The 25,296-nt window shown below is 39.6% G+C and overlaps 2 protein-coding genes across 5 annotated transcripts in view; both read left to right on the top strand.

Annotated features, from left to right (window-relative positions):
• The window catches only part of RORA (RAR related orphan receptor A), a 359,488-nt gene extending 347,109 nt beyond the window's left edge, over positions 1 to 12,379 (top strand). Inside the window, exons 12-13 of the mRNA XM_083712718.1 lie at positions 11 to 6,733; positions 6,951 to 12,379. The gene's annotated coding sequence lies outside the window, so the exon portion shown is untranslated. The remainder of the gene's footprint in view (positions 1 to 10; positions 6,734 to 6,950) is intronic.
• Positions 12,380 to 15,974: 3,595 nt separating this feature from the next.
• ICE2 (interactor of little elongation complex ELL subunit 2) overlaps positions 15,975 to 25,296 on the top strand; it is a 32,298-nt gene continuing 22,976 nt past the window's right edge. Inside the window, exons 1-4 of one of the 4 annotated variants that reach the window (XR_014557922.1) lie at positions 15,975 to 16,120; positions 19,157 to 19,261; positions 20,847 to 21,114; positions 24,792 to 24,911. Coding sequence is in view for 3 of the 4 variants with exons in the window: in XM_083712555.1 (XP_083568681.1) it covers positions 16,092 to 16,120; positions 19,157 to 19,261; positions 20,847 to 21,114; positions 24,792 to 24,911 (522 nt within the window). In the remaining variant the exon portion in view is untranslated. Of the gene's footprint in view, positions 16,121 to 16,228; positions 16,492 to 19,156; positions 19,262 to 20,846; positions 21,115 to 24,791; positions 24,912 to 25,296 lie in introns of those variants that run through there. The other 3 variants (XM_083712555.1, XM_083712556.1, XM_083712557.1) reach the window with 3 other exon arrangements.

Genomic DNA, 25,296 nt, shown 5'->3' with positions numbered 1-25,296 from the left:
AGTGAGTGAGTGTATGTGTGTGTGTGTGTCCAGCAAGTGCGTGTGCACCATTAGTCATCTGTTGAGACAGATAGGGTACAATCCATCACAAAGTTCTTTTGTGTAGTCCTGATTGAAATGAATGGGAGATTTCCAAATTATAATAGTGTTTCCTGGTGAATTGTCTCCCTTGACTTAAATCCAGCGTACAGTTAAGAGTGCCCAAATCTCTTTAATATTTAAGACTGAATAACTGTTTGCTGGATTGTGGCACTGTTGTTTATTTTATTTAGTAAAAGTGGGTTTACATGTGGCTACTTACTCCATAAACTAAACAGTGTAATTTAAGCGGGTCCCCACACCTAGAGAAAAAGGCCTAAAGCTTGATTTCAACTGAGTGCTGCACTTTTTAGCCACAGAGGAATGCTCAATAAGCTGTCCAGGATGGCCAATTATGTGAATAGTGGATTATGAAATGAAATGAAGTATCTGACTCTAAAGAAATTAATTTAGGAATAGCCCTTTCAATCTTCTCTTATTTTCCCACCTTCCAAGGAATAAAACAGGCCCACAAACATTAAACTGGCAATAAAATTGCCACCAATAAGGCACACCATATTGATTGGGCCCAGTTTAACTACAAACAGCAAAAACCCTCATTTCACTGGCGTAGTTAAAATGGATGCCAACCACGGGCTGCTATGTTACACAGATGGCTTTCCACACAGAAAAATCTCAGCACAGTTTGCTTTCCTGGTAGCAAATGGATCATAAACCATGACTTTGAATTAGGCCACATCCTACCACAATGCATACATGTGATACTGAATTTTCCAAGTGTTGTTTCAAATGTGGTTCCCAGTATAAGTGAATCACTCACTTTTTGAGAAATCTTGTTTTGTTACTGAAGATGAAAATAAAAAGGACATACATAGGGCTAGGGAGTGCTTCTCTCCACCCGATTTCTCTGGAGCATACTGGGGCTTCATTCAAAATGTAGCAGTTACATACAAACCTAAACATTTTAGAACCTGAGTTCTAATTTGAGTCATTATTTTAGGAATTATTTACATACCATCTGGAGTATTTTATTCAACCTTAAACAGTCTTAGGTCATTGTGTTTTTGTGACGAATCCTAAATCCTACTCAGCTAGAGGTGGCAACTGTGCTATTTTTTATCTGTTGACAAGTCAAGAACTCGGTTATTCCAAAGTACACTTCTAACCTTGATTCCACCAACACCCTTGATTGAGAAAATGTATCAAAGAGTAAAAGATTCTTCTCAGGATAACTTGTAAAGCAAGGGAGTTCTTCAAACTACACCTAACTTATTCAAATGACTCTTTGTAAAATAAATTTTATAATATAGCAATTTTTAGCATCCTGATGATTTAAATTTAAAGCATACAGACTGATGTAATCTTCTTGTCTCAGTGCCTGAAAGTTTTCATCAAAAGACCAACCATCCAGCTGTCTAGACATGGATTTTTCAGGCTCCTAAAGAAAATCTCAAAAAATATTTTTTTTTTGCCGTATATTGGATATTATGATTATTTAAGTATTTTTTTTATTTCAAAATGACCTCTTGCAAGGTATGAAAAATTTTATTTACTTGTTGGAGTATACGTGCATTCTAGCATACAGTGTAGTAGTAATTCACATGTAAAAGGTAATACAAAATTCCTATTAAGGAAGGTGCATGAGGGGCTATGAAGTTGGACCTGTTTGTTTTGAGCCCCAAAGTCTTCATTCAATGTAGTATAAAGAGCTGAAAATTCTCATCTTTGAGGGTTCCTACATGCCCAGTGCAAACTGTAAGATTAAATTTTCTATAGGCATTAGAACTGTAACGCCAGTTCAGTCAGACAGGAAACAAACTTATAGCTGCAGAATCTTTCACCTCTATCACTCCCAGGGCAGCTGGCAGTTTGTTAGCATCTAGGGAAATCAAGGCCTAATTAGTTCTGAAAGGATCTAATGTGCAAACAAAAGTGAACATGAAAACATTTTAGGACCATGTTGGGCTTGCAGACAGGAGCTACTCATGCAAACATGTTAGTAATATATACCAGCAGTTCTATGTAAGAAGTTACACACATGGCTGCCTTCATATATGTATCTCCCATCTGTGAGCAGAGCAGCAGATCTCTATGCTCCTGAGCCACTTAGGTTGGGAATGTAGAAATGGGAAATTCAAATGCAGTCCTCTTGCCATTTACCCTTTCCATTGACCACAGATACAGTGGTACCTCGGTTTAAGAACAGTCCGGTTTAAGAACGATTTGGTTTACAAACTCCGCAAAACCAGAATAGTGTCTTGGTTTGAGAACTTTACCTCGGTCTACAAACGGAATCCAAACAGTGGAAGGGCACCAGCAACGGGAGGCCTCATTAGGGAAAGCGCGCCTTGGTTTAAGAACGGACTTCCGGAATGGATTAAGTTCTTAACCGAGGTACCACTGTACTTTGTAAGAAGGCATCTACGATACAGTTTCATCAAACACAGGAATAGCTATGACTGGCTTAGATATGTTCTTGGTGCTCCGCACATATAGAAGCTCACCCATTCCTTTCTATAAGCAACCCTCTAATGCATGCCAAGAGATAGCAAATAGATTCCCAGAAAAGCCTGAGAAACCCCTGATCACAATAAACTTTAATTGCATCCAGTGAATGGAAAGCATCCCAATATTCAGTTTTCCTCTACCCCAGTACAGGGGAGCTGTTTCTAAAGAATGAAAATCCTGCTAGCTACATGGACAGAATTTTGCCATCCTCATAAGTTTTGTTTATTTTATTGGAGTAACTGGTAGTAAATGTTAATTCTGGTCTTTTTATAGATGCAGTCCAAGCTTAAATCCAGGCTGTTTAGCAAATGAGGTTTTTTTTTAATATGACCTCCCTCAAATGCTAATTTAGTTTTAAAGTTCAGCTAAATTAAAACTCCAGTATCTACCAGCCAGCGCCTGTTTAAGGCCAGCCATTTACTAGAGACAAAATGTATAAAGTTGATTCAAATGAAAAATGAACAGTATTCACTTCTGGCAGTAAAAGGGTTAGTTATATTTTGGTATTTCGTATTGACTCTCAGTCACGGCCTCTGTTATGCTTAGTAAATATTTTACATTTATCTGCTCACACAAAATATATTCAGATATTGAATTGGTCCTTACCTGTAGGCAATGCCATATCATTCCCAATCTTATCCCTAAAAGCAGACACCAGGTTCACTCCTGTCTTGAAAGCCAAGCACTTTAGGTCTACACATTAGACATATTATAGCTTTTTCCAAAATCCATTAATTGGTGCATAAACTAGCCCATGTTTTCTTCATCTCAGTTAACAGCAAATTATGCTTTGAAAAAAGGTAAAATGGTGGGAACTGTTGCTGATGCCTTTTTAAGAGAGGACATGCCGAAGAACTCAAGCTGTAGCTGAAAGTATGTAGATGCCAGCATCAGAGCAGGGGCAAAACCTATCTGGAAAAAAAGAAGCTGAGAATAAGGACTAAAATCAGAATATGACGGGGTAGTTTATTTCATTAGAAAACTTGCAGGCTGTGGACTAAATTCAAATGTATAAAGTGTGGGAATCTTTTGGGACTGTACTATATAATTTGATGAAGTTATATAAAATGGCTACAGGTATTAGAATCAATCACTCCAGAAAGCGGTTAAGTTAAAAATTGTCTTGGATTTTCATCTTCTATCCCATTTTGCTGGACATCTGGTACAGTTGGAATATTTCAAGATAGAATTTATTTCTAAAATAAGATATGTAGTCTTAGACCACGGTTATATACTTTTGCATCTCTAGGATTTTCATACTGTTTTGAAATGACACGATGCGAGATACTGTTTTAAGTTTAGTTGTTCTTTTCTGGAGCTTTTAGACCATCACCATCATCATATGGCTATCAAGGTATGAATGTGTGTACCACTGTATGTGTGTGGTTGCTTCTGGCCATTAAGTGTCCATAGAATAAAGAAAATGTGTTGAAGATATTTAAGTCAAAAATAGAAGGTGGAAAAAATATTCTATATAAAGCCTTGTCTGGACCACTTAGAGAGACTTCTATTTTTTTAACCCTTCTATAAATATTTGATGGCACTTGAAATATTCCTGCAATAAAATGTGATTTGTGTAAAGATTAACAAACAAAAAGATTTTGTAATGTGAAACAATGAAAGAAAGCAATGTAATTTTTCAGAAAAAGAAAAAGAAAAAAACAAACAAACCAACTTTGTATTATTTTTGTTGATGGAATTTGTCTACTTGTCTTTGGAAAAGATTTTATTTCATTGAATGTGCCATAGTAGAGATGTGGGTTGTGGTTTTTTGTTTTTAAGTTTTAGATGACAGGAAAGCTATTTGTGTTACCGACATTCCATAGTGTGTGAGGACATAGCATAATAATTTTTTTCTTAATATATATATATATTAGTAAGCTTCAGTCATCGTTGCTTTTTTGCACATGTACTTCACTCCTCTATAGTGCAATATGTACATAGAGCACTTGCGGGTTTAAACCTTGACCCCTCAGGGAAAAAATACATATTTGTTGTACATATTTTTTTTTGCCTTCTTCTTCTTTTTTTTGCTAAGGAATGTCGATTGAATCACTTGTTGTTGTCAAGGGGCAGCCAGATAATAATCCTAACGCCACTGCCAAAAAACATTGATCATGTAATCATTCATGCCCTGCCATTCACAATGAAAAATTCTGACAGTTCTTTGTGCAAATTGGGGAACAAAAGGGGTATATAAGCACCTTATGATTGACTTAACTGTGAATGACAATCCATCTTGTTATCAATAATAGATGCCCTACCGTTTAGAAGTTGGGGTGAAAAAGTCTGAAACAAATGTGCTCAGGGATCTTGTAGAACTCTTCAACAGGGTGGCCAGTACTTCTGGGACAAATTGCTTTTCGAAAGTTTCATACTATCCCTCCATTGCACAACTGAACTGGGCAGAGACATTTTTTTATCCAAGTGAATTTCAGTTGTTTGGGTTTCCAGACCCTATACTGCTCAACTCTTTTAAGGATTGGCACAAGATAATAATAATTCCAGTGCTCTGAGTATTTTGTTTAATGTATTAGAGAAGTGAGCTTGTATTGGCCCGTGAAACAAAATAATTTAATTTTATTTCAGATAGCCACTGTTCATAATGTTTTAATCATAGACTCTTCAATACTTCTATATGTCATCTTGGGACCAACTACATGTTATGCTTACTGTGAAAAACCTTTGATTTTTGTTAATTAAATTACAGGCACGATGAAGTGCATAAATTCAAACATAAATGTACCGCATGGTGACAGGAGGCTTATGGGAATTGCTCCTCCAGCATGGCAAGGGGCTGGTGCCAAAGGGATTCTCCACCCACTGAAACTCATAGCCATATGGGAGGGGCAGTTTCTATTCTGATCAAAGCTGGGGAAGAGAAGAAGGAAACCTCCTTTCACTCTGTGTTATGATAGGAATCCTGCATTCCTCTGCATCTGTAATTTAAGTAAAAAAAACATTGCTGCATATTACACAATAAGCATAGCATGTATCTTGGCCTGTATCTTGGCCTTTGTGGTTCTGGCCAACACAGAGGCTTCTGGGGCAGAATTTTAGACAATGCTGAAGAAGCTGGCAATACACTAGCTTATTTTCCAAAGCAAATGTGCTGTATATTTTCTAAATTTCTATAATGAAAAAACATTGGGTGCCAATACACTTTTAGACACAATGAAGCTAAATTTGTATTTTTATGTAAAGTTCATTGTCAGTATTTTGCAATACAGAATTAATCCTCGGTGTTAAACTCCTGTTTAATTTAAGTTTATGTTATCCTAAAAACTATTGTTATAAGCTGCTGTTTTAATGAGAGCCATGCAATTCAAAATAAACTGAATAATATTCTGCCCAGAACAGGTTATTAAACTCCCCCGCTCTTGGTGAATGTGCTTTACTTTAACAAAATAAAACCAAAATTGGAAGGGAGGGTAAGCTGCATGATAACAATCCCCATATAATTCAGTAATTAATATAAATATGTAGAAGGTAGTGCTGCCACTGTGCCAAACCATAGAGCAGAGTATTTAAAATGTTCTAAAAGGCCCTAATAGGAGTGTGGAAGGAAGGCTGCAGTTCTAAACCCAGGTCTTTGCTTCTGGGGGGATATAGGATCTACTGGTCTCCACTGGTCACTACTGCCAACATCAGCCAATGGAGGGCTCCAAAGTGGAACATTTAGTGGGTGGAGCAGAGTTGGGCTGGCCAAAGTTTTGTTCACTCCTAAGCTGGTCCAATGAAGAGCCCAATTAAGGCCACTGCTGTGCCAGTCTGGTCCTGCTGCAGCAGAAAAGGTAGCCATTACTAGTCCCGCCCACATTCTGTTCCAGCTGGCATGAGCTCTGCCACTCCATTTTGCCATGCTGCTCCCCAACCAGAGTTGGAATTGCTCTGCTAAGCTTTCCTTGATGTGTGAAGTTTGTGCCTCTTTCCATGTTTATTAAAAGCAGAAGAAGCCGCAAAGGAAACAGAAGTTAAATAAGAATTTAAGACTCTCTCTCTTTAACAGTCAGGCCAAAGAGAAATTGATTTCATCATCTCAGCTAAGTGGTTGAATGCCCTTCTCCAACTGCAACACCCCCACTTTGTTTAATTTATGTATCATGTGTTCTACTCATGCTTTCTTTCCTAACTGCCACAACATTGCAATCCATTTTTATTTTTTTACAGAAGTAACCACCGTTAAGTATACAGTGGTACCTCGCAAGACGAATGCCTCGTAAGACGAAAAACTCGCAAGACGCAAGTTTTTCATTTTTTGAGTTGCTTCGCAAGACGAATTTCCCTATGGGCTTGTTTCCTTTTTCTTAAAACCATTAATACCCAGGGAATCCATGCTTCGCAAGATGAAAAATTCGCAAGACAAAAAAAACTTGCAGAACGAATTAATTTCGTCTTGCGAGGTACCACTGTATATAAAGCATCCATTGCATGTTCTGTTGTGCTTACATCCTGGTTCTCTTCTAAGACTAAAAAGTGGTTGTTTGTTGAAAGTGTTTTTTTCCCTTTCTGATCTATTAGCAGCTTAATCCTTCAAAATGAGACAGCTTTGTAAGAGGTACTCAAATATTTTCAAAGGAGTGAGCCTGTTTGTTAAGTGTAAAGGATGATCAGAAAATTACAGGGTGAAATATGTACATCTAGAAGAGATTATAATCCTATAAAGCTGAACTAATTAGAAAGCATATCTAATTTTTATTTTTATATTTGTTCCTAAGTGTCTGTTCTGTGTGCGCAATTTATGTAGCTTGGGAAATATTAATGGACCAGTGCCAATACAAAATTGTATGCTTTTTCTGGTTATGTGATTATCCAGATTTTGAGTGTCCAGTAAGGGACACGTGATTGCCATGTGATCCTTCTGGGCAATGCTGAGTGCAAAGTATTCTTGATGCAGTTTTAAGGCAATAATTTTGGAAAGATTTCAATTCAACCATGAGCTCTAATAAAAGATTCCCAAATATATGTAAATATGGATAAGTATTGACATCCTAATTGTTTCCTGCCACCTCTTTCCTTGGAGATAAAACTACAGAGTTAACGCCAAAGCTGGCTCCTTGTAAGTGGGTGTCCAAGGCAACCATTTGTGGATGGTTTTCAATTCCCAGATGATTGCCTTAGACACTATAAACTTGAAGAATTGATGTAAAATATTTGGATGATCTGTTAATTTGTTTGACTAATCATTTACTTGGAGGTCTTCACACAATCATTTTTATCAAGTCAAACAAAATTAATAATCAAACTCTATCTGTGCATTTACAGGGCCACGCTATTTAGAAGTCAGATGTCTTATGACTTAAAAGTATTTTTAAAAATAATCCAAATGTTAATACAATGTGAATAAATTTAAATTTTGTGGCATTTACATTTCTTCAATTTAATATTTCTGGTAAAGTGGTGATTAGGAATCAAACCAAAGCCTTATACAATCAACCAATTAACTACTAATGGATTAATGATATTACAAATAAAGATTTGAGAACATATTTTCACATGCCAATTCTGGTTCAATTGTATTGTGATAATTCACTACTAGACTGCGAATTCTTAGAGGAATGTGCAGGTGTCACATTTAAAATTTGTCATGTTGAAACTAGTTTGTTTGTCTACTTTTCTAACTATTTGGATATATAGAGATCTAGGAATAAAGGAAGATGTTGTTTTACATTGCTTTATGTATATAAGTGTGTTAATTAGATTTTCACATTTATTGGTAGCAGGGCATAACAGTTCCTCTTCAGAGCAATAAATAAACTTAATCCAAATATAAAATTTTAGCTCCTGTGCATTGAAGCATTGTGAATCTGAAAGCCAAGAATCATTATGTCATTCAATTTTTATTTTTTTACTGCTGTGGCATTCACTTTATCTTTACTGTTCATCCCGTTGCCGCTTAAGAATACTTCTTTTAAAAGGGGGAAAAGAATTGAGCACATAGAATGCTTTATGCTACATCATTATTTTGTGCATGTGTTTACTTTGCACACTTGAGCTTTCCCATACTCCTTAGAAAGTTTTACTGAAGATGCATAAATGTACAGGACCCTGCAATCTGTTTGCTATTCTCGTATTGAAATGCAGAAAATTCATAAGCAATATAGTGAATTTTATTTCACAAACCACAGAGGTACTGTATATATATTTTCCTAACTCCAAAATTTTCTATTTTGACTCAACAAATTTGTAAAAAAAAGCCCCAGTGGTAACTCTTTTGACTATTAGGACATTAACTGGCTGCTTCTTTATATGTAATTGTATTGTCTGCCTGCTCCTTTTTCGGAGATGTGTTTTTGTATGGATGTTTGAGCCAAATGGGAGGCTTCAAGCTATGATGTATTTTCCCAGTTTAAATATATTTAACATATGACAAACCCCAGACAAGGCTTTTAATAATGTAAGAAGAACTGCAGTGTTAGGTGGTTTATTTGCAAACTTTTCTCAGTGCTATCCATTTTATGGCACCTTTAACAATATACTTGTTTCCAAAGTACAAAATAAAGGTTAAAAAAAAAAACTTCTAGCCATAACTGAATGTTGAGCAATAAAAACAGTGACTTTTTGTGCATAGATTTAAAAGAAATACAAATTTTAGACATCTGCATGTAAATGCAAATATCTTGTTTACTGCTTTCTTAAACTTGATCAACCAACTCCTTGTTTTACTACTAATTTAAGGACTTGTAATGGCCTGTACACATTTTCTCTTGCTCTAATTCTTATGTCATCTTTGTCTCAGCTTCTGAGTCATACTCTTCAATGTTGTTCTGCTCACCTTTTGTATGGTTATAACTATTTTGCTTTCATTCTCTATAGATAAAATATACTACTTTAAAAGCCTATGCGGTGCAAATATTTATCTGTTTATCAAATACCACATTACGCTGTATAATATCTGTTTTACTATATACTCTATTTTAGAAATAGCTGTTTAGAACTAGAGTGTGTTATTTTTGTGTTTTTCTGATGTGTGGTGCTAGATAAGTTAATTTTATGAACAAATCCCCCCTTCCCGTTTTACTCCTAGGCAATACCACATTTGGGTCTTGTACTATTTCACTGAATATCTATGTGTGCATGTGTATATACCTTATATACATTTACACACATGCCCAATCAAGTACCTGTATCAGAGTACCTAGACTGGGGACATGTTCTCTCTGAATATATAGTATCATTCTATAAAGTTCTCTCTAGCATATTTAATCAGGAAAAAAATAACTCCTCAGTAATGATATTTGATATCCTACGCTGTTTCTTCTTTCTCTCATCTACTTTGCAACCGCAACACACTTTGGTTATCCTATGGCACTGTAGTTCTGAAACCAAGTATGCCAAGGAGAGCCCAGTGGTTTCAGTTTTGTGTATCAAACTACTTTTCTCTTTAATGTGTAAAGTACTAAAAAGTAGTCCTTCCCCCCCCCCCCCGAACATTCTAAATTCTTCAGTGGTGCAATTCAGCATCCCTGCAATTATATGGGGAGGGCTACCATAGGGGTACAGTTATATTCTATTGGGAGGGGGAGAAGTGGAGCCCCCAGGAGAATTCATGTGAAAAGATGGTTCTGTCTTGATTCAAGGACTTGGGAGAGAAAAGTACAAATTAGAGTAACACTAGGTGCAATCCACAACAATGAACCCTATGTTTGGGTTCAAACACTTGATGGGCCCAATAATATTACACCTGGGACTGCCAGAAGGCATTGATTGTATGAACTGGTGCATATAAATGGGTCATATATGTTGCCACGGCTGTGTATTACAACAGCTGTGTATATATGCCTCTATATCAGTGATGGATTTAATACAATTACTGACTCCATGTTAGCCCACTGGTGACCCCCTACACTCCCACAAGCAGTTGTGCAGGGATTGACAACTGCTTGAACAGGAATCAATATTACCAAGGAGTATACAAAAAACTCTAGCTACTACTGTGTATCAGTAGTTATTATCAAAGAAGGTAAAATAAAACTTGTCATTTCACTGAAAAAAGTAAATAAGCTTGACATTTCAATAAGGTTAGAATGTCTATATTTCCAATTCTGTGTTGCCCTCGATTGTGCCAGTACAACAGTTAGCATGGCTACACTGTGTTATGTTCTCTTGGCTGCCCCAGCTTTTGTGGATTATTTTAACCTCACAACACTACAAGCATGGGCCAATGGATTGCCAATGGAAATGTGGCCTATGATGCCGCAGGCTGGTTCTGCAATCCTGGGCTTCTACTGCACACTTGGATGCCAACACATCTAAGGGCTGGCCCATCCTTGCCTATAATTATCAGTATATGCAATAAAGAATTTCCACAGTGTGCAGTAATACCATTAATACAACAAAACAAACACACAGCCAAAAGAGGTTTGGTCTCAGTTTTTAAAACTTGAGAAACTTAAGCAATGGTCATACTAATGGTGCAATCATATGCACATTTGCTTGGGAATGTGTATTTCTCTGTTGACTAGAAATTTGCTATAAATTAAGAAAATTATAGCCAAAGAGTAAACTGGAATATGCACGTGTGGTTCCCAATGGCACCACAAATTGCACAGCCTAATTCTGAGCAGAATTTGGCACCATAAAGTACTGCAACAGTAGAATAGTAACTTTAAAAAAAGTGCTTAATAATCAGACTATTTCAGCTAGAATTCAAGTCCTGTTATTCATTACCAGTATCATCTTTTGCAAAAACCTAATGGATATCAAATATCTAAAATGGGGAACAACTGACCTTTAAAGTAATTATTACAACTCTTTTCTGTACTATTACTGAAGCTATAAGATCTTTAGTAAAAAAAAAATTGAGAAATCTAAGAAGCTGTTTGTTTACCGCACTTTTTAATAATAGAGGATAGTTAATATTAAAGCCACACGTCCTGGTTCCATGCACTGCTTCTGTATTTTGATTTAGCAAACAAACCATTATTCTGGAAATAAATACAAATGTATTTATCGGCACCCTGGCTATATTTTAATGAATAGAAATTTTAAATACAAACATTTTCAGGATAATTGATTTGATTTTTTTAAAAGAAAAGCTACAATCTTCTTTAAAAATGCAAGTCCATGATTATTTTCTAGTCCCTTATTGATACAATTCACCTCTTAAACAGAGACTCTCCTGATTTGTCTAATATAAGTGTCACATACTTTATACCAGTAATGTTTTCCCTAATTGTTTGGGCTTCATTGTTTTATAAATTATGCAAGTTTGTGTGAGTAATGTTTCTTGTGTAATTAAATGTCTGAAGAATAAAAATAAATGCTGATTATAAATATGTATTGGTTTGAGGATTAAGCACATAAACATCACCAACCTCACTGAGTAACACACTCAGTCTTCTGTAAATAACTACAAATTATCATGAATCTGTACTGTACATGCAAAAATGTGTTGTCTTATGTGTACAGTATGTACAAATTCATTTTCTAGCTATGATAAAAGCATAAGCCATTGAGAGGAATATTAAAAGTAATACTGTAATAAAACTTCACTAATTATATCTTCCCCGTTATCACCAACTTTTTCACTTCTATCAGATCTTCTTTAGAGCTCACTCTTACACTTGTCAGCTTAGACTCAAGTTTATTTTATTCTGATATTGAACAAAGTATTTTGACTCATTTTGTAAATACAAATGTAAAAATAAGAGATTTAATGTTGTCTTTTAAATACTCTTGATTTTCATTCTAATATGAATGTTGTTATATTGTACTTAGAACCTGTACCTTTAATATTACATTACCTTTATTAAGTGCATTGAACACATCAATTTTAGATGTGCTTGATGTACTGTTCTCCTGTAATAAAACTTCAGCTTCTAATGGAAAACTTGGTCACATTCATTTTTCACTTCAAGTGCATTAAGTGTTACTGGTCTGTGGTGAGTGGACCCTGCCCTCAGGGTTGGGATCTAAAAGACAGGAGCAGTAATCCCTAAACAGTGTGCAGGCCAGGGTGCCCCAAGAAAACTGCTTAGATTAGAAAACAGGCACCTACCAACAAGAGGCTGCCTGCTTTGTCTTTGCTTCACTGATTTGGCCTTGCCTTCCTTCCAGTCAGTCTGTCTACCGTTTTTGTTGTTGTTTAGTCGTGTCTGACTCTTCGTGACCCCATGGATTAGAGCACGCCAGGCATTCCTGCCTTCCACTGCCTCCCGCAGTTTGGTCAAATTCATGTTGGTAGCTTTGAGAACACTGTCCAACCATCTCGTCCTCTGCCGTCCCCTTTTTTAAACTATATATTAACTATATATTTAAAAAAAACTAGACAATTACAAGAAAAACAGCATGGCACCAGCCCCTTTCATTGAAAGCTGTCAGTTCTCAAAAGCCTGCTGAAAGAAAACTGGACTGTACAGTCATACCTCGGGTAACAGAAACTTCAGGTTGCGCGTTTTCAGGTTGCGCACCACCCTGCAGAAGCACTATATTGCACTTTGCGCATGTGCAGAAGCGCCAAATCGCAACCCGCGCATGTGCAGACACGGCGCTGTGGGTTGCGAACACTACAGGATGCGAACATGCCTCCTGCACAGATCACGTTCGCAACCTGAGCATCCACTGTACAAAGGACTCTATGATCTGAAAGTAGAGACAATGTATGTACTTTTGTAATCCAAGAAATTTTTTAATAAAAACCTTTAAAAAAGGTTTTCACCTGCTGGTGGAAGGACAAGGTGGGACACAGTTTAGCTTCTCTAGGGAGGAAGTTCCAAAGAAGGATACAATGGTCAGTAGTATCAAAAGCCGCTGAGAAGTCCAGCAGAACCAACAGGGACACACTCCCCTTGTCCAGTTCCCAGTGAAAGCCATCCACCTCGTTCACAGATCCCGAAGATGAGTAGGTCCATCTTTGAGCCCTATAAAAGAAATAACATACAATGATGTGATTTGATCCAGCTGTGCTGAACTTTCCTGAGGATTCTTTAGGGATCCTTCTACTCCCTTTCTCCTGCCATCCCCTCCCCTTCTTTGTATTGCCTCTTACTAAAGGAACATTTTCATAAGGCTTAGTGGCATTCACTTAATACAGTACCATTCCAAACCCTTTGTGTTCTGTACAAAATTAGTTATAGATCACCTGTATTAATAGAATAGGGACGCAGGTGGCGCTGTGGGTTAAAGCCTCAGCGCCTAGGACTTGCCGATCGAAAGGTCGGCGGTTCGAATCCCTGCGGCGGGGTGCGCTCCCGCTGCTCGGTCCCAGCGCCTGCCAACCTAGCAGTTCGAAAGCACCTCCGGGTGCAAGTAGATAAATAGGGACCGCTTACCAGCGGGAAGGTAAACGGCGTTTCCGTGTGCGGCTCTGGCTCGCCAGAGCAGCGATGTCACGCTGGCCACGTGACCCGGAAGTGTCTCCGGACAGCGCTGGCCCCTGGCCTCTTGAGTGAGATGGGCGCACAACCCCAGAGTCTGTCAAGACTGGCCCATACGGGCAGGGGTACCTCTATTAATAGAATATGAATTCAGATATAAACGGAAACATATTTATGTCATACTTTACTACAGTGGTACCTCGGGATAAGTACTTAATTCGTTCCGGAGGTCTGTTCTTAAGCTGAAACTGTTCTTAACCTGAAGCACCACTTTAGCTAATGGGGCCTCGCGCCACTGGAGCACAATTTCTGTTCTCATCCTGAAGCAAACTTCTTAACCCGAGGTACTATTTCTCGGTTAGCAGAGTCTGTAACCTGAAGCGTATGTAACCCGAGGTACCACTGTACATACACTTCACTTTCAAAATATTAAGAGTTGTAGTCAATGTTAGTCCCACTCAACATTAATTTCAATGGGTCTGCTCTGAGCCAGACTATATACCTTCCAACATTTCTCCAATGAAAATAGGGATGTTGTGTTCATTTTTTTAAAAAAATAATTCAAGAAATGTTGGTTATGGAATTATTATTATTATTATTACACCCCACACATTTGACTGGGTTGCCCCAGCCCCTCCAGGCAGATTCAAACATATATAAAACATTAAACATTAAAAAAAACTTCCCTAAGGAGTGTTGCCTTCAGGTGGCTCAGGGGTTAGATAATTCCCTAACTGCCAACACTTCTACAATGAAAATAGGGACGTTCTAAGGAAAAGCAGGACATTTCAGGATCAAAACAGAAACTTGGGTGGCTTCTGTAAATCCGGGACTGTCCCTGAAAAATAGGGACACTTGGTGGATCCGGGACTAACATTGACTAAAACCCAATGAAAGTTCTTTGCTCTTTAGCTGAGTTTTGCTCTTCTGAAGAGACTACAACGGTACAGCCCACAAGTGTAGCAGTTTATCAATATTTATATTAAACATGAATAGTTAGCTATCAGATTAATAATATTTTTAAGGAGAACTTTGTAAACTGACAGATTAACCAGCTTTTTGCACTTAGGTCATAGAACTGTAGAGCTGGAAGGGACCCCGAGGGTCATCTAGTCCAAGCCCCTCCAACACAGGAATCTTTCGCCCCTCATGGGGTTCAAGCCCACAAGCCTGAGATTCAGAGTCTCCTGCTCTGCTGACTGAGCTGTCACTTGCACACAGCCTCTTGTCCCCCTTTGTGTAAAGAAACAGAGCAGAAAGACAATTAATTATAGTTTCCTGTTATGACATCCAAATTTGGAAAGCGTGGTTAACTATTTCCAAACAGCCATGCTATTTCACCAAATGTATGGGTCATATAATGTGATGTTCTTATGATTATATTAGTGCTTTGTTATTATACAGAAATTTAAGAAATAAACGTAAATTTAAAAAGAGGAATAAATGAAACAAGTGATATTTTTATAATCACTTCACATATTCAGACACCAAGCCCTAGTCTTTTCATTTTTTTAATTTTCTACGACTTTGGATGTACTTTGCCAACTTTTTGTCACATAATTTACATTAGTGGCCATTTTCAAATGTTTATTATTGTACAGTGTGTGCCCAGGATAAAGGGCAATCTATTATTATTATTGCATAAAGATAAAGTGTTTTTAAATTAACACAGTTTCCACAAATATTTATTAAACGTTCTAAAATATTAAAATATCTTACATTAACATACAATATTTACTTTAGTTTTTCACCTGTTTCGCTAGCACTGGCGTTATTCCACAGCGAGGGTTTTTATTTTTAATACGTATTGGAGTTTCCAGCATAGAAGCTGGGGGAGGACAGTAGAGCCTACCGGGAAAAGGTTGAAGATAAAGAGCTACTGTACTAAAGAAGCCGTTTCCCTCAGCCGAGCTCCTCTTGAAGCCTTTATTTCCCCTCCCCCTTTATATGAAGTATAAAAATGACGAAAAGGCTGAGAGAAACTCGCTTGCCCACACCCAAAATGGATCCTAAGCTCCTTCTACATCTCGCACTCCGGTTGGCTAATTCGCTACCACGTGAATGCCTCGCGGGGAGATCGGCCGCGCTGGTTGGGTAATACCGCGAAGCAGGGGCGGTTCCTAGCGATGCTCACCGAGGCTCTACTGTGGGAATGCGGTCGCCTCTTTCAGGCCTTGCTGCCCTCTCCAACTGCAGGCCGGGCGAAGCGGCCGCCGAAGGCGCGAGATGGCGGCGAGCGGGAGCCTCCTCGCCTGGTGAGTGCGCGGCTTGGGTCTCCCTCCCTCCTCAGGCGCCGAAGGGAAGAGGGCGGGGGACCCTCATTTCCTGCAGTCGTTCGCCACGCTGTGGGACGCAGTCAGGGAAGAGCATCTCTGAGCGTGTGCAGAGTGCTTTTCTCCTCTCAGCGTTGAGGAAGCAGAGCCCGCTCCTCCAAGCGGGTGGGATATTTAGCCTGAAAGTCTCTCTGTCTGTGTTCCCTTTAAAACATTTTAGCAGCAGCCTTCCTTTGCAGGTTTACCTGGAAGTCAGTCCTGTTGCCTTCATGGAGGGCTTAACTCCCAGATAAGTTTGTAGGCAGCCATACCCTCACAGGCACTATCCTGCCTGCAGTGAATCAGACATCCAGGTATGCGCCCTCAGGGTGTTCTTCTGTGCCCCATATTTAAGTAAATACATTAGCGTAGCTTTTCAGTGGTGGCCCCGCTTGGGCCACCTGCAGCAGGTATCTCCAACCTTTTCAGACCCAGCACTCGCTTGGGACCCAAACATGCCTCTGGGGACCCATTTCTTAATCTTTTACCATAGATTTGCACAGTGGTAGTGCTGCTGCTGCAGCCCACCATGGATCAGCCCGTGACTCACTGTGGGACGACCCACCAGTACTGTATGGATCTCCCCATTGAAGCTTTCCCGATGCTGACCATTAACAGCTTCTGGGTGCCTATTTTTGGCCTCTTTCTGCCCCCAGGCATTTGGTTGCATTTTAGAAGTGTAATGGTTACAGTGTTGGACTAGGACCTGGGAGACCAGGGTTCAAATCTCCACTCAGCCATGAAGCTCTCTGGGTGGCCCTGGAGTCAGGCACTGCCTCTTAGCCTAACCTCTACCTCATAGGATTGCTGTGGGGATTAAACGAGGAGGGGAAGAACCACCTAGGCCACCCTGAGCTGCTTGTTGGAAAAGCGGGATATAAATGTGAGAAATAGCAATAATAACAAAAAGAACTAGGAGGTGGAGAAAACTGCATTTAAATATAGCATGGTTATTACAGAGTCACAGTATGAGAACGTAAGAAGCACCTGCCTGGCGGCTGGGTGACCAAAGGCCCATCTAGGCTACATTTGAGCCGTGCCCTTAAAGCACCATGGGACCTCTTTAAACAGTCATGGCTTCCCCCAAAGAATTCTGGGAGCTGTAGTTTGTTAAGGGTTCTGAGAGTTGTTTGGAAGCCCATATTTCCCCTATAGAGTTAAAATTCTCTGAGTTGTAATGGCACAGTAATAAGGTGTCTCTTAAAAGCTCTCATTCCCCTTAACAAGCTACAGCTCCCAGAATTCTTTGGGGGAAACTATGACCTTTGTGCTTTAAACATACAATGGTACCTCGGGTTACAGATGCTTCAGGTTACAGACTCCGCTAACCCAGAAATAGTACCTCTGGTTAAGAACTTTGCTTCAGGATGAGAACAGAAATAGTGCAGCGGCGGCAGCAGGAGGCCCCATTAACTAAAGTGGTCTTCAGGTTAAGAACAGTTTCAGGTTAAGAACAGTTTCAGGTTAAGAACGGACCTCCGGAACGAATTAAGTACGTAACCAGAGGTACCACTGTATAGTGAATGTCACCCTGGTCTCACAATCTAGGATCACAATGGACGGCCAGTTGCCTATTATGGGAAATTCTCAAGAAGGAGAGGTGAGAACGACGGCCCCCGCCTTCCCTGCTTTTGCTCCCCATGAACTTTTATACCTCCTCCATTAGTAGATGTAAAACAGCCATCATAGCTATTGTGGTGTTCTGTCTATTTCTATGGATAGCCTCCCCATTTCCATGTAGTTATAATCACAGTAAGGGACACAGGTGGCGCTGTGGGTTAAACCACAGAGCCTAGGACTTGCTGACCAGAAGGGTTGGCGGTTCGAATCCCCATGACGGAGTGAGCTCCCGTTGCTCGGTCCCAGCTCCTGCCAACCTAGCAGTTTGAAAGCATGTCAAAGTGACCAAAAGTAGTCATAAACAATAAAGCATTGCAAAGTACACAACTAAATTAAACATTTACCATAGAAATCATAATAAGATCTAAAATAAAGATGCAAAAAATATCAAAAACAGCAACAACCCTGCCCCCCACAAAACCCTCTAAGCCGGGGTAGTCAACCTTTTTATACCTTCTGCCTACTAATGCATCTTTCTTGATGGTAAAATTTCCTTACCGCCCACCAGCGCTCGATGGAAGGAGGATTTAGTTTGTGCCGTAGAACCCCCTACCGCCCACCCAGAATCCTGAAATGCAGCCACTAGTGGGTGGTAGGGACCAGATTGACAACCCCTGCTCTAAGCAATACCCCAATCCAAGAAACTGTTCAGCAGCCTCAGCTTTTGTAGCTGGAGTCAGTCAGACACCTGACCTCACAGGCCAGGTGGAAAAAGTGTTCAAGATGGTCTCTCAGTGATTCTCATTTGTTGTGATAGAAATATTTTTGAATGCATTTTAAACCATTTATATTGTGCAAGCTGTAAAACAAACCATCCCCAGTTTTAAATAAATGGTTTTGTTATTGGTTGGCAAATCAGTAGAGTCAAGAGAGGAAGTAAGATGAAAAAATAAATGTTTGGGAAAGTATTCATTCATTCATATAAGCAGGTACAGTTATTATGCAAGTTTTCCCTCTTCCGATTCATGAGATACACTTAGAATTATGCCATTGCCTTTTATACCACTGGATTTCAGTTTCTAAGCAATTTCCATGGTTAGTCTGTTGCAGCAAATTTGCCACAATACTGTTAAAATTTGCAGAATATTTAGCCCACTTTCTATCACCGTTGTCCTCAATTAGAGTACTTAATCCAAAGTTAGGAATAGACACAATAACATCATGAGACCTGGTTATGACTTAATAACTGATGGATAGTGATTTGTGCTTAAACTATGATTTCCCAGCATTTAAAAACCATGTTTCTAGTACCCAAGCAGCGTGCAAGATAAAAGTTAACTGATCTCCATCTAGTCAATGTTAAGTTCATTTTATTGTTGTTATTAATTCATTATTCTGTCTTTTCTTACACAAAACCAGGGATATTCCACCTAAAAATGGTCACGATGTGTATTTCTCGCGAGATATTTATGAAAAATACTCATTGACTCCAACTCTCTCTGAGCTACTGTTACTACCAAAAAGGTACCAGTATACCTTTTTTCCTAACTTTGGTTTGGAAGGCAACAAGCTTTCTAGGAAAGAACACAGGGAAAAGCCTGTACAAAGCAGCAGGGAGAGAGAGGATTTCCTTTGGAAAGGGAATGATAGCAAGAATCCTGAACCTGGGACCTAACTTGTAAAGAGAAAATGGGACCAGTATCTCCCCCTTCGTCTCAGGAGTTAACTTGGGGAGCGGGAAGAGAGAGAGAGAGCACTTTCCTTAACTGCATCTAAGGGAGGCTGTGGTGGCTTCAACAGTTTAGGACAGAACTTGGGGAGGAGGAGTAAGTGAGGAGTATGTAGTTGCTAGAACATATAAACAGATAGTCACCCCCATGAATACAGGAAGGTGGCTCTATCTGTATTCCATGATGCCACCATTAAGGACATGGAGAGACAAAGGCTGCTGATGGAAGAACAGTGCTCCCAAGAATGTGTGGATTCGCACCTGAGATGCTTCCCTTCTCTCCTCATAGAAGCTGTGATCTGAGGAAGAAGGGAGTCTGCTGACAAAAGGGTCAGTCTAAATAAAGAACAGGCTGGCGATGTAGGTGAAAGGGGGCTGTCGAAGTGATTTAGGCTTGCATTCTGCTGAAGGCTTTGACAGCAGCACGCCGTGAAATAATCCTGATGGGCTGCCGTCCCACTCTTCGTCAAATGTAGCTAATTTAAGCTGCTAGAATCACTTGACATTCCTACATCAGGCACATCTGAGTCAGCATCTTGTTGGTGTAGCAGCTTAATTAAATTTGCCAGTTCGTGCCACAGGAATGGACATGTTCTCTCATTCTGAGAGACAGCTGTGTAGTATTATTAAGAGCTGTAGACATGATACTGTTGAGACATTTTCCTGGTGTGTAAATCAAGTCTTTCTTTTTCACTAGATCAGCAGTTAACACTCAGTTTAGTTAATCCAAAATGTGCTTATTACTGAGCATGCTTATATGTTAAATAATTAAGAGGTAAGCCAGCCATCACCCATTAGAGTGTTTTGAGTATCATCCGTATAATTGATAGCACCATTTGAGGACCTATGTGCTGTGGGGTAGCATTTATATAACATAAACTGGCCTTGATCCAAAGTGCCATAAATCAAATTTCATGAGCCCAAGGGGCCTTTATGTTTGTTTTTCTCATAGAACCACTCCATATGCCGTCTGACATATTACTTATACAGCTGAGAAGGGGGGAGGGGGGATACTTGAAAAATAGTCAAAAAATGAGCTCACATGAGCCTCTTACTTACAATGACAGAACACAGTGGGACTTGTTTCTGAGTAAACAAATGCAGGATTTCACTTAAGTCATTTCTTGGATCTTGGCCATTGACCAAGCTGGTGGTGTTTCTTCAAAGCAGTCATTCGGGTTTCATTTGTTTTTAATATTTTTTTGGGGAAAGAGATAAACGTGATGGTTTGACCAAACTAGTTATGAATTTTTGTTAGAAAGTTAGGTATTAAAAATGTTGCAGTAGCAATATGAATTATGCTCCCTGTTGAATGAGAATTAAGGCTGTTGGTCTTGTAGGCTTTTGCCTACATTTTAAAAAAAAATGTATTTGTTTCAGGCACACAGAAGGCAATGCAGGCATATCAAAAGATGTATCAAAAGAAAACAAGTCTTCTAGTGGGCAACCCGCGGTAAAACCAGCCGAAGTGGCATTCCAATCTGCAGCAGAAATTGCATCTTTTCAAGAGCCTAGAGTCCCCTATCCTTACTTTTCTAGTTTGACAGAGAAACAACAGAGGAGATACTTATTTCTGTTGTCTGCATACTTAAATGCCGATCCCAGCCTGATCGATCCATCTGAGCAGAAAGATCATTTACAATATCTGGTAAGGGTTCCGTCTCTATTTCCCGTAATAGTGACATGATTTGCTAATATGATGAACAAGTGTTCCTAGGTAGCCTTTCATGGAAACAGTAGTGTTGTGTCTGATTGAAGTACAGGCACATGAAGCCTATGGTGTGTAGTTCTATAAACTTAGGAAGCTGCCTTGTTCTTATAGTGCAATACTCTCCCTGGCAGTAGCTCTCTCCAAGTTCTTCTCCACAGATCCTTTTTCACTGGAGCTGCTAGGCATATACCTCTACCTACTAGGTGCAAAAGGGACGCGGGTGGCACTGTGGTTTAAACCACAGAGCCTAGGACTTGCTGTTCAGAAGCTTGGTGGTTCGAATCCCCGTGACGGAGTGATCTGTTGATCGGTCCTTGCTCCTGCCAACCTAGCAGTTTGAAAGCACATCCAAGTGCAAGTAGATAAATAGGTACCGCTCCAGCGGGAAGGTAAACAGTGTTTCCGTGCACTGCTCTGGTTTCACCAGAAGCGGCTTAGTCATGCTGGCCACATGACCTGGAAGCTGTACGCCGGCTCCCACGGCCAATAAAGCAAGATGAGCATGCAGCCACGACTGGACCTAATGGTCAGGGGTCCCTTTACCTTTACCTTACTAGGTGCAAAATGTTTGTTCTCCAGCCAAGCTATGGCTGCTTCATGAAAAGTTTTGTGTAAAGTAGTTTGCCTTGTAGATCTGTCCCCTTTTCCCCACCCCACTGAGAATTGCAAAGGAAGAAGAGGCTGCAGTAGCTTGGCGACTCATGAATCCTGATAGATGATGAAAATCACCAAATCCACATTTGGTGGAGCAGCAGGTGCATTTTTTTAAATATATTTATTGAAATTTTCTACTTTAATACATTAAAAAATCAAAAAAGAAAAACAAAATACAAAAAATACAAGAAAAAAAGAAAATTAAAAACACATACAATTTACAATCCTTATTTTTCTATAACATATTTCCCTGACTTCCCCACACCTCCCCTTCTTATATTCCAATTCAAATTTGTTAATTCAACAAGTTCTTATCCCCAATTTTAAACCTTTTTATAATTAATTCATTTTAAAAAACCAATTTTACCTTATAAGCATCAATATTTATACATCAATTCTCAATCTTAAAGCTTTTTTTCTAAAGTCGACCCAAATTCCCTTCCACGAATTCCCCAATTTTTCATGCTAATAACATGACAAAAATAAAAAGAAAGAACATATTATAATTATACACCCTTTGGATTCCCAAACCCCACCCTTCCCCTTTCCCAGTTTCAATACCCAACAAATGTCCATCAGTCTTGGTCTACTATCAGCCTGGAGATCTCACGTCCGAGGCTCTTAATTCTCTTTCAATTCCTCTCTGCCGGTTTTTTTTATAGTCCTCAGTATTAAGCGCCAAATCTCGGAGAAGCTCTGGCCCTATATGGTCCAAGTTTCTTCCAGCCAGACATCCATACTTAAAAGTGGAGCCCAAATCTTGTTTCTTGCTCCTTTAGAATCCACATGTCCCCAAAGCTCCGACTTCCACCTTAATCAATTTTGTAATCCTTGGGTCTTCAAATCTCCACTTAATGAAATCTCTCCATTCTTCAATCTCCAATTCAAACCAGATTTTCATCATCAAGTTCTTATTTTCCTTTGTAGCCATCATGTCAGGCCTCTGGCTCTCCTTTGTCATCTGCGGCATTACGTCTCCTCCTTCCTTTCCCTCAGAAACAACATATATCTCTTTCTCCACACTCTCAAAGCTCTCAAGTTTCTTCTCTTGTCCAGCTGCATGAACTTCCTGAGTCAAGTCCTTATCAAATTCAATGAATTTGTTTACTGTTAAGTCCAGAGTTACAGCATTAGTAGCCAAAACATCAATTTGGCCGTGTAACTTTCCCAAGAGAAGAAAAACTCTGTCCAGTTTAGCTTGAATTTCCCCTCCTTCAGCCATTCCTGTAATGTCCCAAAACCCCCTCTAGAGGGCTTTTGGTTACTTAGTATTCCTTCCAGTTCAGATCCAAAAATCAAGTTAGTTTGTATCGATTCTTCCTTGTTTTCAACAAATTGTAACAGAATTGTAACAGATATAACCAGCAGAAGCAGCAGAAGCAAAGTTCTCTTTTCCCGTCTTGACAGCTAATTTGACAGCTGTCAAACTCTTTAGTATCTCTTCAACAGGCTCTCTCACGGATCACTCCCAGGTCCGGGGGGGTGGCACTTCAGCTCCCAAAATTTACTCTTATCCTCCAGTAAGATTACTTATACTGCCAAGTTGTGAAATTAATGTCTTTTACCCAATAAGAAAGAAAAAAATTCTCTCGACCTTAGTTAGCTGGTCCTTGCTTTAGATTATTTATAAGATGGGGAGACGGACTTCCTGTTTGCGCCTTCCCCGATCGTGCCTAATTCAAAAAAAAATTTCCTTTACAAATCCAATTTCCGTAGTACTCACGGGTTTTTGCTTTAGAGTCCAATTGTTCACAAGAAGAAGTCAGCGCTCTCCGACCATGGCATGCGGCTTCACTCCATAGGAGAAGCAGTCAAACTCTCAGCACCGCGCCGCTCACCCCGTCCGAAGCCTTTAAAAAGGCTCCTTCGCAGGTTGGGGGGGCGCAAATGGTGCCCGCCGAGTCACCAGGTTCACAGGCTCACCGCCTGTGATTTTTGAGGGTCGCCGCAGCGGCTAGACCCAAATCCTACGGAGTCGATTCCCTCCGGAGCTCGGAGGAAATCCGCCATTAGCCGATGGCGCTAACCCGGAAGTCCAGCAGGTGCATTTCAGGTGGCCTTGGGGAAGGGCTATAGCTCAGAGGCAGAGTGTGTGTATTGCATGCAAAAGATCCCACATTCAGTCCCTGGCATCTCCACTTCTCCTCTGTCAGAGGCAGTATGCTTCTGAGTACCAGTTCTCTGGGGAGAGCGTTGTTGCCCTGGGGTCCTGCTTCAGAGCTTCCTCTGTTCCACTTTTGATTTTTTTTGCCCCTTAGAATCAGGTGGCATACAAATTTTATTAAATATGCAAAACTCTGAACTATGCCTGTGTATGTGGCTGTCATGGAGCTGGCAGGAGAAGTGCACATGCAGTCCACTGTTGACTCTTTTTGCCATCTGAATTTGTGCAAGGCACTTTCAAAACAAGGCAGAGGATGGGAGCTGGAAAGAAAGCTGGATGGGAGGAAGAGAAATGAAGGACGCAGCAGCCAAGTTTGATTGGAGGTTGGTGTGGAATGCTGTGCTGAGTGACAGCAGAGCAGTAAAGGAAAGAAGAGGGAAAGGGATAGGGGATAGAAAAAACTACCAGGAATGAGGAAGAGAGCCAGAAAGAGAATGAAAGGTGAGGAAGGATAACAGATAAGGGGAAGCAAGGGGCTGTGTGGAGCAAACAAAGGATTTAGTGCAACATTTTGGTTGTATCCAGTGCTTTTCTTTTTACTCATACTGTACGCTTGAGTACCCCCAGAAAAAAGCATTGGTTGTATCTCTGTTGTGTGTATTCTTTTTGTAAACTCAGTCTAGACTACAACACAGCCTTGTCTCTTGGTCTTGTTATCCTATTAAAGCTCAAGTAAATGTGTCTCTTTCAACACATTAGGATTGTGAATAATAGCTACTATCTATATATATCTACATCTATCTATAAATGTAAAAAATAAAGATGCTATATCATGTAGGTTCTGTTTGTTTTTTAGCAAATGAAAGAATTTGTAAGCAAAGAAGTTGGCGAGTTCTTGAAGTTTGCTCAAAATGCTGCCAGAAGTTGCTCTAAAGATTATAACAACATCTCAGAGGAGGCCTTGCTTTACACTAAGGTAATAGCTGTAATAGGTTGCTTTTCTGCTTTCTGACCTTTAAAAACATAGTTTGAAAACTACATAGGAAACGAGGTTTTATTAGCTGATAGACGCTATGTGTAAGATGTTTAAATATATATATTCTGAGGGAACACATACCCTAATTTCAAAACAGCAACAAATATTTAAGTTGTATATATCTGCCAGTAATAAATGCAATAGAAGCAACTTGCATCTTATGCAGAGGTTATGTTTCAGGGATAGCATGTATCTGCAAAAATATATTTACCATACTTTTCCGTGTATAATACTAGGGGTTTTTTTACTCTAAAATAATGTTCAAAAGTGTGCCTTGTCTTATATATGGATAGTGGATTGGGCGGGAGGGGGCGTGATTGGCTGC

The sequence above is a fragment of the Podarcis gaigeae genome, assembly GCF_964106915.1.
Source record: "Podarcis gaigeae genome assembly, chromosome: 14".
NCBI lineage: Eukaryota > Metazoa > Chordata > Lepidosauria > Squamata > Lacertidae > Podarcis > Podarcis gaigeae.
This window is presented reverse-complemented; position numbering and strand designations above follow the sequence as displayed.